The sequence below is a fragment of the Pan paniscus genome, chromosome 6 (genome assembly GCF_029289425.2).
Source record: "Pan paniscus chromosome 6, NHGRI_mPanPan1-v2.0_pri, whole genome shotgun sequence".
In the NCBI taxonomy this organism is placed as follows: Eukaryota; Metazoa; Chordata; class Mammalia; order Primates; family Hominidae; genus Pan; species Pan paniscus.
This window is the reverse complement of record NC_073255.2, coordinates 176499736-176518047: the sequence shown is the minus strand read 5'-3', so window position 1 is coordinate 176518047 and position 18312 is coordinate 176499736. Positions and strand designations below refer to the sequence as shown.

At 50.3% G+C, this 18312-nt stretch overlaps 1 protein-coding gene across 4 annotated transcripts in view; it reads left to right on the top strand.

Moving 5' to 3' along the window:
- The window catches only part of HIPK2 (homeodomain interacting protein kinase 2), a 216168-nt gene that overhangs the window by 60218 nt on the left and 137638 nt on the right, over nt 1–18312 (top strand). For all 4 annotated transcript variants that reach the window (XM_034965088.3, XM_034965086.3, XM_055115447.1 and 1 more), the window contains exon 2: nt 689–1772. In XM_034965088.3, coding sequence (XP_034820979.1) covers nt 689–1772 — 1084 coding nt within the window. The remainder of the gene's footprint in view (nt 1–688; nt 1773–18312) is intronic.

Here is an 18312-nt window from a genome sequence, read left to right as displayed (position 1 = left end):
GAGAAATGTATTGATATATGAATTTAGCAGGAAGCGTGAGTGAATGGAGCCACAAATTGTGCTACCCAGTCCCCACCAGTAAGGCTGATAAAATGCTTTATGCTGTTGAAATGAAAAACGTCAGACCAACTGCTGATCCACTAAACCCTACAGAATCGATGACAAAGATGCCAGCTGGTAATTAGGGTTCATCCAGGATCCAGAAGATCCTGAGTGGCCTGGTGATGGGGCCTGTGTGGGAAGATGTTTTCTCAAACCAGTAAACTTGACAGGGTCTGTGGACAAGGCTGAGCTGATTATGTGGGCAACGAAGTACGTGACAGCAGAGCCTCCTGAGTTTCAGTAGAAAGCAACCCAGGGAGAACTGAGGAAGAATCCATTTCTGTCACAAGTAATGTTTACCAAAAAAAATGATGACCTATGTCCTGATATTGGAATTCTGTTTCTGAGTCTCAGCTGTGTTGCTGGCACCTAATGGTGGCAGGTGGCACCCTGGAACCACTTGGTTCCACAAACTCAGTGACCAGAATGTGCTTCTGGGTGGAAGAGATTCACTTTTTCAACCTTGTTTTGAAGTGGGAGGAATATATTCTGTATGGCCCAAGCCACAGATGAGAACTGAAGGGGATCTGTTGAGTTTACTTGTACCAAGGTGACTCCGATACTTTTCGTTTTCCTTTCCTTGTAGGTATGGCCTCACATGTGCAAGTTTTCTCCCCTCACACCCTTCAATCAAGTGCCTTCTGTAGTGTGAAGAAACTGAAAATAGAGCCGAGTTCCAACTGGGACATGACTGGGTACGGCTCCCATAGCAAAGTGTATAGCCAGAGCAAGAACATCCCCCTGTCGCAGCCAGCCACCACAACCGTCAGCACCTCCTTGCCGGTCCCAAACCCAAGCCTACCTTACGAGCAGACCATCATCTTCCCAGGAAGCACCGGGCACATTGTGGTCACCTCAGCAAGCAGCACTTCTGTCACCGGGCAAGTCCTCGGCGGACCACACAACCTAATGCGTCGAAGCACTGTGAGCCTCCTTGATACCTACCAAAAATGTGGACTCAAGCGTAAGAGCGAGGAGATCGAGAACACAAGCAGCGTGCAGATCATCGAGGAGCATCCACCCATGATTCAGAATAATGCAAGTGGGGCCACTGTCGCCACTGCCACCACGTCTACTGCCACCTCCAAAAACAGCGGCTCCAACAGCGAGGGCGACTATCAGCTGGTGCAGCATGAGGTGCTGTGCTCCATGACCAACACCTACGAGGTCTTAGAGTTCTTGGGGCGAGGGACGTTTGGGCAAGTGGTCAAGTGCTGGAAACGGGGCACCAATGAGATCGTAGCCATCAAGATCCTGAAGAACCACCCATCCTATGCCCGACAAGGTCAGATTGAAGTGAGCATCCTGGCCCGGTTGAGCACGGAGAGTGCCGATGACTATAACTTCGTCCGGGCCTACGAATGCTTCCAGCACAAGAACCACACGTGCTTGGTCTTCGAGATGTTGGAGCAGAACCTCTATGACTTTCTGAAGCAAAACAAGTTTAGCCCCTTGCCCCTCAAATACATTCGCCCAGTTCTCCAGCAGGTAGCCACAGCCCTGATGAAACTCAAAAGCCTAGGTCTTATCCATGCTGACCTCAAACCAGAAAACATCATGCTGGTGGATCCATCTAGACAACCATACAGAGTCAAGGTCATCGACTTTGGTTCAGCCAGCCACGTGTCCAAGGCTGTGTGCTCCACCTACTTGCAGTCCAGATATTACAGGTAAGACCGTCCACAAGGAGACAGGAGCTGCTGAATGCCCAGTGGCACTCACAGAGAATGTGCCACCTTAGTCACTGTGGGGAGATAAAATTATATGTCTACAGTTCTTGCCTTCAGGTGATCTTAATGTACTTACGAAATTAGGACATGTGCACATTGCGATGTCAATTAGAAGTCACATTAGAACGGAGCCAGGTAAGATCCGTGGCACAGGTGTTCAGCGTTGGAAGGGCTCCCTGGGACCTGGGGTGCAGAGCAGAAGAGTTCCATCCTCCCGGATGGGTAGGATCCAGACAGGTGGTGGAGAGAGAGGGATGTGCCATCCACAGTCCGCAGTCACACTAGTGGGAATTTACAGGAGACAAGAAGGACACCCGCCTGGCCAGAACAGTTTGTGAGTGGTGGGAGATGTGAGTGAAAGCCTGGTTGGAACCAGGTCACTGGGGGTCTTAAATATCAGATCAAGGAATTACAACTGTATCCTCAAACCCAGAGCAAGCCCTGGAAACCTTGAACAACATAAGATAACGGGTTGAAAGGGATGTTCCGAGAAGGTTCCTTGTCTATCCACGTGCAGAAGGGCTGGAGGAAGGGAGAGACTAGTCTGGGGCCAGCTGGGTGGCTCCTGTGGTGAGGTGACTTCAGGCTTTGGGTCAGGATGAGGGAGGAATGATAGTGTCCGTGGCAGGGAAGTGTGTTCAGTCATGGACTCACACATGCAGTCATTCAACAAGCTTTGATTTCACTTCTAATATGTGCCAGCCGCAGTGCTAGGTATAGGGATATAGACAGGGCCCTTGCCATCCTGGGGTATCTGGAAGCTTTTCAGGGACCCCTGTATGCAGTCAGGATTGGAACCGCTGCCGACATGGAGCTGAGATCGGAGTGCTGGCTTTGGAGTCAGGAAAGGCCAGAGTGAACCTGGTCCCTCCTCTCCTAATTGCCTGATTTCTCCATGCCTTCATTTCCTAACCCATGAAGTGGGAGAAATCCTCTCACCAGCCTCGTGGGCGCCTGGGAGGTAACATGGCTGTAACATGGCTTAGGTGTGTCACTCCGTGGCTGGCCATGGCGGGTGCGCAGCGGGGAGGCGGCAGGGATGGAAAGCAAGACCCTGCTCTGTGGAACCAGCCTGGGGGTGTGTTTGGGGTGGTGCCGAACAGTGCAGTGGAGATAGAGGTCACAAGAAACAAAACTGAAACTCCCATGAGAAGATGGGACGGATGCACATTTAAGAGCATGCCATGTAGGCAGGAAGACCACGGTCCCCGGAGGCCATCCTGCTTGCAAGCAAGCACACTCGCTTGCCTGTGTGCTTTCTCCATGCGCCTTTCAAGGCCACAGAGAGAAGGCTGGAACATGCCCCAGGGCCGTGTCGACACAGCTGACCTGTCACCCATTCCTGGGGCTGACCTGGGCCAGCTTCCCCTTCTTGCTCCCTGTCCGGGCCCCCAGCCTGGCTGCAGGCAGAGCTGTTGCAAGTCTCCTCCCAGCCCCTCCCTCAGCCTGCTGGGCACCAGGCCCTCCTTCCCTGGGAGAGCAACAGCCCCTCCGCTCGGATCCCCAGATGCCCTCCCACCTTCCACCCCGTCTCCTTTCATCCTAATCCTGACTCACACAGGAGGTTTCGAGGCCTCTCCACCCATGCTGTTTCTGTCTCTTCCCTCTTCCCTTTAGGAGGCATTTCCTGAGTCAGAACAGCTCTCTGCGAGCCTCTTCTCTGCTCTGCCCTGAGGATTCCTTTCCCGCTCATTTCCTATGCGGAGAAAGGTCTCCACAGGCCTGTGCTTTCACCACCAGGCCCCGTGCGGACAGACGGGTCTACTGCTGCCCCTCCACTTGCTCTCCACTCCCTCGTCCTGACCAGGCCATCCACTCTCTGCCCCGCTGGCCCCAGAGCCAATGTCAGGGAGAAGTAAGCCCAGGGCAGGAGCCTCCAAGGAAGACAAGAAGCCTCTCCTTGTCTCCAGAGGAGAAGGATGGGCAATGGTTGAGTGAATCTGGAGGGTTGGGTGCCCGGTACCGACAGCACATTTTCTCTGTAGAGAGTGCCTGGGCCTCTGAAAGCCAGCTCTGGTGGCCGTCCTGGGTACCAGCCCCATTGGGGGCTAGCTGGTGCTGTGCTGGCTCTGGGAGGCCGCTGTGCCACTTTGTATTTAGGTTGGTAAATTCAGCATGCCAAAGGCTGGCTCTTTCTAGTTCTTGGCCTGAATTCAGGGTGAACAGCCCCTGACTTGGCTGCTAGGGCTTTTATGTACTTCATCTGAATTGCTGCATCATGAACACATACCAGTGTTATTAACATTTACTAAAAGCTAGCATGGCGACTTGTAAAAAGACTTCGACAAACTCTGTTTAAAAGGCAGCACATCCTTAGAGCAAAACTTGGTGAATCGAGTAAGCTGAATTGGGGATTCTTAAGACCCCCTTGTCATCTTGCCTTCTGGTGCCCATGTGACGCTTCCTGGAGGCCTCCCTGCCCATCCCCTTGGACTCTGCAGTTTTTCTTTGCTTTCCTGCCTGGTGCTGGTGCCCCTAGTGCTGAGGAGACAGGTCGCAAAATCGGGGATCCTAGCTCAGGAAGCCTGCGGCAGCAGTAAAAGTTTGCCTGTGAGGGCTGGGGAGGGCTGACTCCTTCACCTGGACTCACAGCGATCCTCTCCCGCCCCCCTCTGTGGGTGAGATCAGGCCTTTTGGATGCCTCTGGTGGGTGTGGTAGGCTGGTTTGCTGGCGGTTCCTGGGCCCTCAGGAGCCCTCTTTTCCCCACTTCGTGACAGGCACAGTCACATCTGGCCCCTGTATCCCCACATCCCTCTGAAGGACCCTCCGTTTAGTTGTGATAGTACCTTCTTTTCACCCCTGAAATCACCATTGCCTAAAATTCTGAGCAAGAAGGCCTCTTTCTCCTTTCTGTGGTCACCTTCAGGCCCTCATGTCAGCCTCCCTGTGCCCAGCCCTGGTTCCAAAAATACGGTCAGCAGGAAAGACAGCGGCTCTTCTGCCTGAAATGAGGCTTCATTTCTAAGTTGGTGCAATGTTCTGTTTCTCCCTCAGGCCTTGTCTGAGCCCTGCAGTGGTTTGCCACCATATAGATCGATCCGATTTTTCGAGGACAGTCTCTAGTGCTCTGTCTCTGTTCGTCCCAGCTATGTGGGACAGCCAGCTCTAGGCCATGTTTATCAAGTTGATTTTCCTGGTGGCTTTGCCTCTTATAGGAAAGAAAGGGGGCAAGAAAAGCTCTTTAATTGTCCATCGTTAAGGTCCATGTCCCAGAAAGAAGATGCTTTCAGACGCTTTCAGCTGCATCTGCATCTTGAGGGAATGGCTGTGTGTTTGAGCTGCCTGGGCTGGAGGAGTCATTGCATGCTGTGCATCCAGCCTCCCAGCAGGTTGGCCTTTGGTCCTGCAGGTGGTGGGTGGGGACTTTCTCCCCTCGGCCCCCTGTATCTGAGCTGGGCACATTATCGTCCCAGGACATCTGACTTTCAAAAGGTAGAGTACTTATGTGTCCCTCTGTCATTTTGCATGGGACTGGGCTAAGTGTCTCATCCCACCATTGTCCCCACCTAGTGACACAGAAACGGTGTGAGACAAGGATATGTTATCCTCGCCTTGGGGACTTGGAAAAGGAGGTGGTGTCCCCGGAGCCAGCTGTTTTCCCCAGCTCTCAGGCATGTGCCTGGCCGCAGTGGCTGTTGGTATTCTGTGAGGCAAGCCCACTGGTGTGTTTTTCAGGAAACAAAGGCTGCTTTTTAAGTTTTTTTCTCGAGTCTGAAGCAGGGGTATTCCCTTCCAATTCGAAGGTCAGTTATGTCATTAACTGTCAGCTGCCCAGGTTCTCAGGCTTTACTGTGCACAGGAATCTCCTGGAGAGGTTGCTGGGAACAGATTCTCCCTGGGAGTACCCTGGGAGAAAGTCCACACCCACCACCACAGAGACTTGCCTCAGAGAACTGGAGGTGAGCCAGGCAGGGGGTCTTAGGACCAGTCTTTGAGAAACACTATTCTGAAGGACAGAGGGATTTTCTTAATGGTGTCACCTTTCAGGTGTTCACACCCAAAAGAACAGAGTTGCAGGTAATCCTTGCTTGTATTACTTCACCTTGGGCGCCCCTGCCCTTTTGTTATTTAATTCTACATTGATGCCAGTTCATTTTGTTTGTTTTTAGTTTTTTCGTTTTTTTTTTTTTTTTGAGCAAGCAATAAATTGGTACTGGGGTATTTCCATTATCAGCAGAACCAGTAAACTACAAATAAGACCAAATGTTAAACTCCACTCTCAGAAAAAAACACAAACAAAAAGACATGCCATTCAGGCAAAGGGTAATCAGTGATTAAAATATATAGATTTTTTTTGGTTTCTACTCTGGATTATTCAAAATATTCTTGTCTAGAGTTTTTTGAAACACGTAGGACTGTTACCAGGACCCAAAAATTGAACATAAAAAATTAGGACATGAAAAATAGCAAATAATCCACTTTTTCAGAGTAATCTAACCTTTTTTTTTTTTGAGACGGAGTCTTGCTCTGTCTCCCAGACTGGAGTGCAGTGGTGCGATCTCGACTCACTGCAAACTCCGCCTCCCGGGTTCACCCCATTCTTCTGCTTCAGCCTCCTGAGTAGCTGGGACTACAGGCGCCCACCACCACGCCTGGCTAATTTTTTTGTATTTTTAGTAGAGATGGGGTTTCACCGTATTAGCCAGGATGATCTCAATCTCCCGACCTTGTGATCCGCCTGCCTCGGCCTCCCAAAGTGCTGGGATTACAGGCGTGAGCCACCACGCCCGGCCTTTTTTTTTGTCTGATTCTTTGGGGTGCGAAGACTGTCTTCAAGTTGATTTCATGGTGGTTTTAGGTGGGGGTGTGTATTATTCCATTCTTGCATTGCCATAAAGAGCTACCTATGACTGGGTAATTTATTTAAAAAAAAAAAAAAAGGTTTAATTGACTCACAGTTCTGCGGGGTGTATAGGAAGCGTGGCTGGGAGGCCTCAGGAAACTTACAATCATGGAGGAAGGTGAAGGGGAAGCAGGCACATCTTATATGGCTGGAGAAGGAGAAAGAGAGAGGTGGGGTAGGTGCTACATGCTTTTAAACAACCAAATCTCGTGAGAACTCACTATCACAAGAACAGCAAGGGGGAAGTGTGCCCCCATGACTCAGTCATCTTTCACCAGGCCCCTCCTCCAACGTTGGAGATCACAATTCAACATGAGATTTGGGTAGGGACACAGATCCAAACCATATCAGGGTGGAGATTAATTTTCAGTTCAATTCATCAAACATTCATTACTGAGTGTCCCGTAGTAGATATGTGCTCCAGAGTGCAGAGGGTAAGGCATGATCCCTAATCTTGCAGAGTTCACAGTCTCTTTGAGGAGATGGAAAACACAAACCAACTGCCAAGACTGTCATTCTGATGCTTCAATATTTTAAATGTTTAGTCATTCAACAGAGATTTATTGTGAACCTACCTTCTGCCAGACTCTAGGGAAACAATGATGAGCAAAGCTAGTTCAAGAAATTAAAAGTCAGTGAAAGATTTTGCAAGATGGGTTAACAGGGAAGTTAACGTGAGATAGGGATGGGGAAGTCTAGGGGTCATGGAGACTGGAATAAATAAGGGAAGATGGGAGAAATGATGGTGACTCCTTAGACAGTGACACCTGGCGGGAGTCGAAGGCCTGTACTGGAAAATAATAATCCGGTGAGTGAAGCCTGACAATAGAGAGTTTGGAATACAGGCTTGAGGGGCTTGGGTTGAGCCAAAGTGCCAGAGCTGGGAGCCATTGTAAATTCTGGAACAAAGGAGAAGTTTAATGAAAATTAATGATGGTATAAATCAATTGGAATGGCAAAGAAAAAAAAAAGTTGTGGGGATGTTTTGAGAGCCAGAGGCTAGGAGACAACTGTTGTTACTCAGGAATGAAGGGATGAGGCCCTAGATTATAATGGGGGGTTCTACCCCCCTGATAGTATGAATGTGGACATTGTTAGTGCATTTAACTTTTCCGATGCTTTGATTGCAGAATTGACTTAGAGGGAATAGCTTTTTGTTTATTTTGCTTTCTTTTGTTTAATGACCTTGCTGTCTCTAAGGCTCAGTTCTGAAGCTCCAGTCTTTCAGAGCCTAGTTTCAAATCCCACCACTGCTATAAAGAAATAGGCTCTGAAAGGAGAAACCAGAGACCTTAGCACCAGTCCTAGCCCTGCCCCAAGCTGTGTTCCATTGAGTCACGGTCAGTAGAATGTCAGCTGTGACTGTCCACACTCCTCCATCTGGATCCCATTATGACCTGGGCCTGTGTTTATGAGGCGGTTGGCCAGAATTGGTGGTTCAGTCTGTGGCCAGGGAGCAGTTTTCTCTCCTGTGGGTTGACCTTGGCCTCATTAGCTGAAACTGGGAACCCTCCATGATCCCCTGATCAACAGAGAACAGGGCATATTCTAAAATGCCATGCTCTGGGCTGGAAATATCAATCATTTCAAAAAGGGGCATAGCTTTATAAAGCCATAAATATAAGTCATTTCAAAAATTGCATAGCTTGTGCAGATTACAGCATATAGAAAGTGAGTGACTAGAAGTTAGGTTTGATTGAAAAGAGGGTCTCTGAAAGCAAGTGCATCGCAGGCATGAACTTTTAAAATTAATTTGTCTTTTACTAATAGAAACAACAGGAGAAGGTTCTAGTTTGCACTTGAAGATATGAAGTGAACTGTTCAACCCACCGACAACTTCATTTGCCCAGGGAGACCGTTATAAATACATACGTGTATGCGTTTCGGGTTGCAGCTTCTCTTTTGAAGAGAAGTAATCAATAAGTTATGTAGGCTGTTAGGTTATCTTCAGGTTTCCCTTATTCATCTCTGGGACCTTCAGCTGTATGGTAAAATACTTTGCAATTAAAATTTCTCTTAATAAGTATTATTATTTAATTATAAGTATGAAATAACTGAACTGGAATGCTCTGTGTATACTGCCCTGGTACTGCAGTCCCCTCTTCACACACAGGTGCACACACACACATGCACACACACAGACTCAGGCGACACAGTTTAAGCCCATGTGTGACATGCAGGCACAGGTGTGCTTATGAGAACCATGGTGACCAAGAAGCTGACACTCAGCCCTCCATACAGAGCTACTGATAATGCACACACGCCCACCATGTGGTGAAAGACACAAGGCACACGCAGCAAGCATGCTTGGACATGCAAGGGCACACGCACACACTTGAAGACATGAAAATACCCCAGTGTCCCCAGAGACTGAGGGCCCAGGTGCAGACGCAGTGTTCACGCCCTGGAAACTTGGCCCAGTTTTCTGCCTTGCCACAGAGCTGCCAAATACATGTCTCTAACCTGAGAACAGTAGGGCCGGAACTACTTTTGGGCTCAAGGTAGAGACCAGTCATTTTCCAAGTGGGATCTAAGGACCCTCCTGCCCCATCATCACCCAGGGTACTTGCTGAAACAAACCTAATGAACAGGCCCTCTGGGGGTGGGGGGCCAGGTGACATGCATTTGGACAAGCTCTGCAGCAAATTCTTAAAAACACACACACAGTTTATTGAGGTATGATTTACTTACAGAAAGCTGTACATACTTAATATCCATGACTTGATGGGTTCGGGGCTGAGTATATACCCATGAAACCACCACAGCCTATGCCATAGGCATATCCATCACCTCCGAAAGTTTCCTCCTGCCCTCTTTATTTATTTTATTATTATCCTTTGAGAATTGTTGCTTAGATGGCATGGGCTCCAGAGTGTCAGCCCACCAGGGTGTACCGTAGACCCTGTGGAGGTGAGAGGGTGCAGCCGGCATGACAGCCTGGCATTGAGCTGTCCGTCTGTCTCCCAAGTGGTTGAGAGCCCTTCTGCAGGGCCCGTTTGTCAGATTCCTTGTGGTCAGACCCTTTATGCCCCAGGGGTGGCAACAGAAGAGATCCAGAATAATTGGGGGGTACAATAGGAGGGGTCATGTGGGTTGGTGAACTGGCAAGCAGTGGGTGGTTAGGAGGGGAACGCCTGGACTGGGTGGGAATAGAAAGGTGAACAGCAGAGGAGACATGAACGTGCCTTCCTTCCTGCATGACTTACGATGGATAGCGCACTCACTGCCAAGGAGCTGCTGAACTCTCCCTGTAGCCACAGCTGGGTTTGGAGCTGTAACTCTCATGTATGCATCCAACAGGTAATTTTTTGAATTCTGAAGATGTGCCATACACTGTGTTGTGCTGAGGTTTCAGGACGTGAGTAGGAGTGCCCTCGGCTGTGCAGTATCTGTCCCCAGTCTGCGATGGAAGAGGCTGTCCCCGAGTAGACAGCCAGCCCCCACTGTCCTGGCCCACCCTGGTCTCCCAGCTTGAACATCTCTCATTAAACTGAAAAGGCAGAGTTTGTCACCTTGAATCATTTTGCCAGTTCCCCCGGCTTTTAGGGCCACTAGCATGTTCTGAGTCCTCGATGCCGCCCTGTGAGAGCAGGTTGCTGCGTCGCAGCAGTGCAGACAGGGCCACCCTTCTCTCGCTCACCAATCTCCCCTGCAGGGTCTTACGGAGGGTGATTGAAGCCAGCAAACCCACGGCCAGTGCCGGATGGAGCCTCAGGGCTTTGCGGGTATTGGGCTTGTGGCCCTTGTTCCAGGACAGATTGAGATAGTGCTGTTACAGAAGCAACTGTCTCGAATTTCCCCAAGAGCAAGGGCTGGGGTGCAGATTGCCTGTTTGGGAGATGATCACAGGCATAACGGAATCGGGAGAGTGATGCTGAGAGGAGTAAGCCCCATGATTCTGGGCTGCTGTACACACAGGGCTCCGTCCCACCTCTGAGGAGCCTGCCCGAGGCCTCCAGGAGTGTGCCTGGGAAGGGCCAAAGGCCAGGGCTCTGGTCGCAGGGGTTGAGGGCTCCCCAGGGTGTTAACTCCCCTGTGGCTTTGCTTGGGCAGAGCTTGTGCCAGGACTGAGTGGGCTTGAGCAGGGTCAGAGGTGGCTCTGAAGCAGAAAAGCAAAGCGATGCAAGGTGCACCTGACTGAGGCCACAGTGTGGCCGAATCAGAGAAAGTGTGACCCACAGTGTGCTGGGACGTCACTCTTTGTCCTTCCCACCAATCACATGTGTGGCATTTGTAAATGGAAAGAGAATAAAAGGAAAATGCCTTTATAGACAAATCTGAGAATGCAAGCTAAGAATTCACAGTTGAGCTCTAAACGTTTGCGGGGAGTTGGGGATCTCTACCTCCCGTGTGAGCAGGCGGGAGCCAGGCTGGGCTCTGAGATAGAATTCCAGAGCAGGGGAGGGGCTGAAAGCTGAAATACAAGCTCCAGAAACAGTAGAAGCAGGTTGAGCTCAGTTACTCTGTCCCATGTTTTCTCCCTTAATGCTTATTAAATGTTGCAGACACCATTTCCTAAGGCTCATCAGTGGAATGAGTGAATGACCGAATGCCTGCATGCATTAATGAATGATATGAGCGGCATCCCATGCCTTGTAGCTCAGCTCATCTCGTCACTCACCAGAAACCCTCACGTGCCCAGTTTCTTGTCATCTTTCATGCAGGAACTTTCACTGCTGTCTAAGTCCTGGGCCACGGCATCTAGCATCTCTGAACCCTGAATCACAGGGGCCGCCCGCTTCCGCCTCTTAGGGAACGTACACATCTCACCAAAAACACTTATTCCCATCTCGTCTTTCCACCTGTGTGAAGTTTATATTTAAAGCCTGCAGACAGCTGATTCAGCTTCGAACAGATCAGTTCCCTGAAATCAGCCAACATCTGTCTTGTCCCATTATACCTTCGCAGAAAATGAGAAGCGACTTCCCCAGCATAAAGAAGGGGCCAAATGCAGCAAGACCTGGCTGAGTCACCTTGAGGATAGAAAGACAGCATCATCCCCGGGGCCTCGTAACCTCCAATCTGCTTTTCTGTTTTTGAGGCTCTGTGGACATGCTGCTCACGTTCCTTGTAACTTTGTCTTCGTACGTAAGAGCTGCGTGAACAAAGCCTTCCTGGAGAGAGTAAGGCCAATCGTCAGCTGCTCAACCCGTGCCTGGCACATAGTGAGCACTCAGGAAATGTTAGCTGCTTTTTTTTTTTTTTTAACTAATCTTTTCATCCTTGTTATTATTTGTATTATCATTACTATCATCTGGCAGACAGAGCTGGATTTGAATTCCAGATCTGCTACTTTACAACTGTGTGACTCCAGGCAGGTTCCCAAACCTTTCTGAGGCTTATTGTTCTTTTTTCTTAAAAGGGAAAACTTCCTCACACCTGTAATCCCAGCACTTTGGGAGGCCGAGGCAGGCGGATCACGAGGTCAGGAGATCCAGACCATCCTGGCTAACATGGTGAAACCCCGTCTCTACTAAAAATACCAAAAAATCAGCTGGGCGTGTTGGCGGGCGCCTGTAGTCCCAGCTACTCAGGAGGCTGAGGCAGGAGAATGGCATGAACCCAGGAGGCGGAGCTTGCAGTGAGCCGAGATTGCGCCACTGCACTCCAGCCTGGGCGACATAGCGAGACTCCGTCTCAAAAAAAAAAAAGGGGGAAACTACTAGCAGTTGGTAGTAGTTTTCCCTTTTAAGAGAATATGAGGTTGGTAGGGACTGAATGAGATAGCCGCATGCGTGTAACTCGCCCTCTGCCATGCCTGGCACACAGCAGCTCTGTCACGAATAAGCACCATGCTTTCCCCAGCCTCCCCACCCAGATCCATGCTTCTGTGACAGCATGCATTTTCCTTGGCCTGGTATCATCATTCATGATTTGTAAGCTGGGTATCCCCAGTATTCCCAAGCTTCTTGGGACTGTGCATCATTTCTTTTTCATCTTATAGACGCCTGGAGGCCCAGCATCATATATCAGACTCACTAGGTCCCAAAGGAACAAGGGCCTGGACATTGGGAGTGTGGTTAGTTGGTTTCCTCTGGCACCAGGAAGGGACAGGGCCCAGCATTTGGGGAGAGAGGAGACACCTCTTCCTGAGTCCAGAGGGAGGAGGACAGATCTTGGTTGCTTGGGGAGGAACGTGGGGGTGTACTTCCTGACTTGAGAGCTGCACCTCCAGGCTGCTGCTGCTGCTGGCCCAGGAGCAATGCTGGAGTCCTGTAGTCCGACGGTGGAGTGCAGGGGCCTCCGAGGAGAGTGGTGGGACGGGGCGCTGGAGGCCTTGGGGATTAAACTGCCTTTGACACCTGCTGGTACCTCCTGCAGCCACGTGTATCACCACTGACATCACTAGGGTCAAAAAGCCAAGGCTGGAGTGATGCCAAAGAGCCTGTTTAAGACTCCCCTGAAGACAGAGCACGTCTGTGTGTATGGGGTGTGTGTTGGGTGTGTTTATGTATGGTAGGCATGTGTATGGTGTGTATGTGTTCACATGGGGTATGTATATGTTGATGTGTGTATGGGGTGTGGGGGTGTGTTGGGGTGTGTGTGTGTTGGGTGTAGTGTGGGCACATGTAGCATGTGTTGGGTGTGTGTGTGGTATGTGTTGGGGGTGTGTATGTTGGGTATAGTGTGGGTGTGGAGGGGGTGCATGTGTTGGGTGTGTTGTGTGTGTGTGGTGTGTGTTGGGTGTGTATGTTGGGTATAGTGTGTGGGGGGGTATGTATGTTGGGTATAGTGTGGGTGTGGAGGGGGTGTATGTGTTGGGTGTGGTGTGTGTGTGTGTTGTGTGTTGGGTGTGTATGTTGGGTATAGTGTGGGTGTGGAGGGGGTGCATGTGTTGGGTGTAGTGTGTGTTGGGTGTGGTGTGTGTGTGTTGGGTGTGTATGTTGGATATAATGTGGGTGTGGAGGGGGTGTATGTGTTGGGTATGGTGTGTGTGTGTGGTGTGTGTGTGGTGTGTGTTGGGTGTGTATGTTGGGTATAGCGGGTGTGGAGGGGGTGCATGTGTTGGGTGTAGTGTGTGTTGGGTGTGGTGTGTGTGTTGGGTGTGTATGTTGGATATAGTGTGGGTGTGGAGGGGGTGTATGTGTTGGGTGTGGTGTGTGTTGGGTGTGGTGTGTGGGGTGTGGTGTGTGTGTGTGGTGTGTGTGTGTGGTGTGTGTCGGGTGTGTATGTTGGATATAGTGTGGGTGTGGAGGGGGTGTATGTGTTAGGTGTAGTGTGTGTTGGTTACATGTGCTGCTGTGTGTGTATCCAGTGGCAGCAGGTAGACTGGTGCATGGTGTTCCCTGTATTTAGAGCCCCTTCCTCGTCCTAATTCTCATGACTGGGGAAGTGTCATCCCCAGTCACAGCCTTATATATGTGGACGTTTGCCATAAAAGTTATTTGGCCAGAACATGAGGGACTAACTGTTGGTGCCACTTCTTTGTCATCCTCTGACCTCCATGAAGGATTTCTCATCCTCCTCTTTTTGTAAATTAGAACTTACATTGGCAAATAAAATGCACTAAGTACGAACCCCCAGAATATAAATAGATCTGGCACCAAGAGAGCCAGATGATGTCCGCACTTGTGAAAGTCATTCACCCTGAGCAGCAGCGGGAGGTTTTAGGATGATGTGGCTGTTCTGTATTCTCAGTGTCGTGGTGGTCACACAAATCTATACATGGGCTAAAATTCATAGAACTTTCCGTTTTTAAAATATTTTCAAAACGATTTTAAATCTATTTACCCCTAATGACCTCTAGGGAAATTGTTGATAATATTAAACCCATAAGCCGTACCATGCCTAATTTTTCTTCCTGTTTTTGTTTTGTTGTGCTGTGTTTGGGTAAAAAAGATATGTTTGTTCATCCTGTCACAGGATGGCCAGGAGGGTAACCAGTCATTTCTGGAAACGGCCGGACAGGGGAACCTACGAAAACAACTCTGGGGCGTAAACAGCTGCTGATGGAGGAAGCATTGATAGCATGCAGTTTCTTTAGTTTATGTGCTGTTTTGCGTATGTGGCTCATCAACTTGTCCTCCAAAAGTTAAGGACTGACCACTAGAAACAGAGAAGTGACGAACTATTATGGCTGAAATAGCAGGACTTTGCAAGTCCAGAGAGAAGATGAAGCCTGAGTGGGGTTGTTGATCCAGCCTCCGTGTGCCCAGGGGTCCTCTGTGTGCCCAGGAGTCCTCCCCTTGCTTCTGACATGATTATTTACGCCCATGGCCTGCATGCCCATGCATGAGACATCATGGTTTTCCCTGTAATCGTTATCTCAAAACCAGCTTTCCCCTGTGGCAACCCTCCCTCCTGAGGGCATTTTCAAGCTTACTACAGAGAAGCAGCTGGCTTTGCAGGAAAGGTCTCCCCCCAGCCCCCAGAGAGAGAACTCCCTTTGTCCTGGATGTAATGGGGTACGTATCCTCATTCTAAGTGCTGGGCCTCGGCGAGGGTCCCTGTGCCTGGAGTGGTCCCAGCAGCTCGACCCGGGATATGCACCCCCGTGACTGGGCTGTGGCCCAAGGCCACATGCTGGGCTCAGAGCCAGGATGCTTCCCTGTCTCCACAGGGGCATTTGCTTATTTTTTTGGAGGAAATCAGAGGGTCAACAGCCTGTAAATGTCCTTCCACAGTGTCCTCTGCAGCTCAGAGCAGCCAGTGTAAGATGTGGGTTTTCAGGGCCGCTCCTGGCAGCAAGAGGCCCCAGTATTTGCAGAGCTGAGCTTACGATCAGGCTGCCCAGCCTCTCCCGCCGCTGTCTCGTGCCCCGGCCTGTGCTGCTGGAGTCTGGAGCAGCACTGAGAGGGACTGCCCTTCCTTGCTCTCAAAAGACACCTCCTAAAGCGTTTTCTTCTTTCTCTGCTCCTCGTGTGCTCCCTGCTTGGCTCCCACGTCCAGATCCCTAACCTGGGATTAGAAGCTCTGGGATTCGAAGTCCTACTGGGTAGCCCCAGCCTGCCCCTGTGCCACTCTCTCCTGACGTGGCCTCTGCAGCAGCCTGACCTGCTCACCGTCCGTTCCAGTCTGCACCGTGCCTTTGGCAGAAGGTGCCTTCCCTGCCTTCCCCCGCCCCCAGGCCTCCAAACCCAGTTCTGCCCCATTCCCCTTGTGAAACTCAAGTGCCACCTTTGCCATAACCAAAAGAGATTTCTCCCTCCTCTAAATATTTGCGTTTAGTATAATCCATCTTCTTATTCATTTATCCATTTGATCCCCAAAGAAATGATACATTTCTTAGGCCCTGGGTCTGGCTCTTAGACCCAGGGAGAGAACCAAGGCTGATTGTATCCACTGGTTGTACGGTGAACACGAATGGCCTGCCACCCTTGGCTTAGACTAGGGTAATGAGACAGAGAGACCTAGGTCTCAGCGTCCCGCCAGCTATGTGAGTTGGGCTAAGTCTCACCACCTCTCCGACATGACTTTGCCACAGCTCACTGGATGAGAGTCGACATTCTAGGTGAGGGCTTTGGGAACAGGAAAGGTCTTGGTAAGTTTTAAGCCTCATGTCTAGCCTCACAGCCTCTTCACGTCCTGCAGTTAGCCGAGACTATAAATACATTACTATTTCTCACCGTGGCCTCTCTGTCCCTGGCTTTTCCCTGTTCTTCTCCTCCCGCTATCTGTTTGTGTTTCTAAGGTTCTCAGAATAATCCAGGTGGACACATTGGAAGTAGATAGGGAATCTCCAGACACCACCCGACTTAGACACTGGGCACAAAGAGGAAAAATTCCAGCCTCTGGAGTGATGCCGGTTCACTGCTTTACCTTCCTCCATCGGGGCTGCCCTTGCAAGAAACGCATTCATGTGGCTCCCCACAGGACGCCATGCAGGTCCCAGTTAGTTTGGTGCTGGCGCTGACAGAAACAGAAAGATTGAAGATAGATTTTCTCTGAGAAATGTGCTATTTTTAAATTTTTCCGAACTGTTTCTCTTTCTATTGCATGTCAAGGTTTGTATAGAAAGGTCTGTCTTTTCTTTCTTCTCAGTGCTTGGCTTCGTAAAGTTTATTCTGCAAGTGATTTTGAATACCTACTATGTTCATGGCTCTGCAGAAGGAGGAGGCCGCTCTGGGTTTGAGGAATGTGCTGGGGCTTCTTTGGAGAGAGACCATCTCTTCTGGGCACACCCCATTTGAGTGAGAGCATAGGAACAGGAAGGCCCCAGAAAAATGAGCCGCAGTGCTGCCTGCAAGACTCAGTCCCACATGGACCAAGAGGGGAATTCTGCTGAGAAAGCCTCACGAGAGAAATGAACTGAGGAGAGGAAACATCATTTATAGATTGACCAGAGTGGGAGGGTTAACTGTAAACGTGCAGATTTCAGAAAATACAGCATGGATGTACACAAAGGAAATACCCATTTAAGAAGTTGGGTGCATGGCTCTCTATTTGAACTAAACATAAGAGTTTGTATTGAAGCAGGCCATTGCTGATGATGGTGACTCACGTTTTCTGAGTATTTCCAGGAACGGGCTTTTTGTGACCGTCATCATAGCTCTGAGGTAGCTCTTGCAGCCTTCCTGTCCCCATCACGTAGGGCACTGTGTGGTCAGTGCCTGGCCTCACGTCACCCACATGTTGGTGACCACTACAACAGTACAGCCTCTGTGTCCCACTCTGTCCAGATGATTCCTTGCAGAAAGCAGGCGTGTTGAGGGTCCCCAGGCTGTGGTGTGCACAGCAGGAAACCCCCAGCTCCTCTAGAAAGGCCTGGCCTCAGGCACCCTTGAAAACACGTCTGATTTCAGCAGTCTCACGTCAGCCCTCCCCTCCCCCACCTCGCACAGGCGAGTGTCCTGCCCTCTAGAGAGCGCCACTGAGGATTTGTTTTCCTGTCCCATTGGGAACCTCATGCTTGGTTAGCACAGACGTCGTGTATCTGCATCACTGCTCCGTTCTGTCCGAGGCAATGATGATGCTGACACCACTGCACAGAGCAGCACTGCCCCTGCTCCGGAATTAATGATTCAGTGCCCCAGACAAAGGTGGCATGGTGTGCAGCCGCAGGAAGCATGCATGTTTTCCAGGGTGTGCCTCCTGGGAGGCACATCTGTGCATTCACTCCGCACACCCCTGGCGTGCGCAGATTGTGACCCAGTGCTGTGAGGGATTCAGACCTGGGGCAGCCTTGAATTGACCCTGAGAATGTCAATGGGAGGGATGCAGGTGACAGCCATGCCAGCTGGACAGCAGTCATCTCCTAAGATCACCAAAGGTGAAGGGTGAGGGGTTCTGCCATGGGAAAGGCCACCTTGTGCCTGGTGCAGAGGGACCCATGCCAGCTCCACCCTCCCCAGCTGCAGGCCCAGCCTTGCCTCCTGATAGCAGGGTGTACCTGAGGGGCTTACACTCTCCTGCTCCTTGGTGAGACTTCTCCTGGACAAAATGTAACTTCTTGCTGGGTTGGAGGCTGTGGATGGCAGGTACATGTGGCCTAAGCATGGTCCTGTTCCCCAGGTGATAAAGAGGAGGCGGGGAGGGAGCCTATACATATTCACGTTATCCTCCGTTCCATCTAGCAAGCGAGACTCACCACACTTAAATACTTTCCATTTCGCCTGCACAGCGTGAGGATTGCTGAGTTTGTTTTGCCATAGAAATTGAACGTTTCTAACGAAACATGACAACATCGCCTTTCCTAG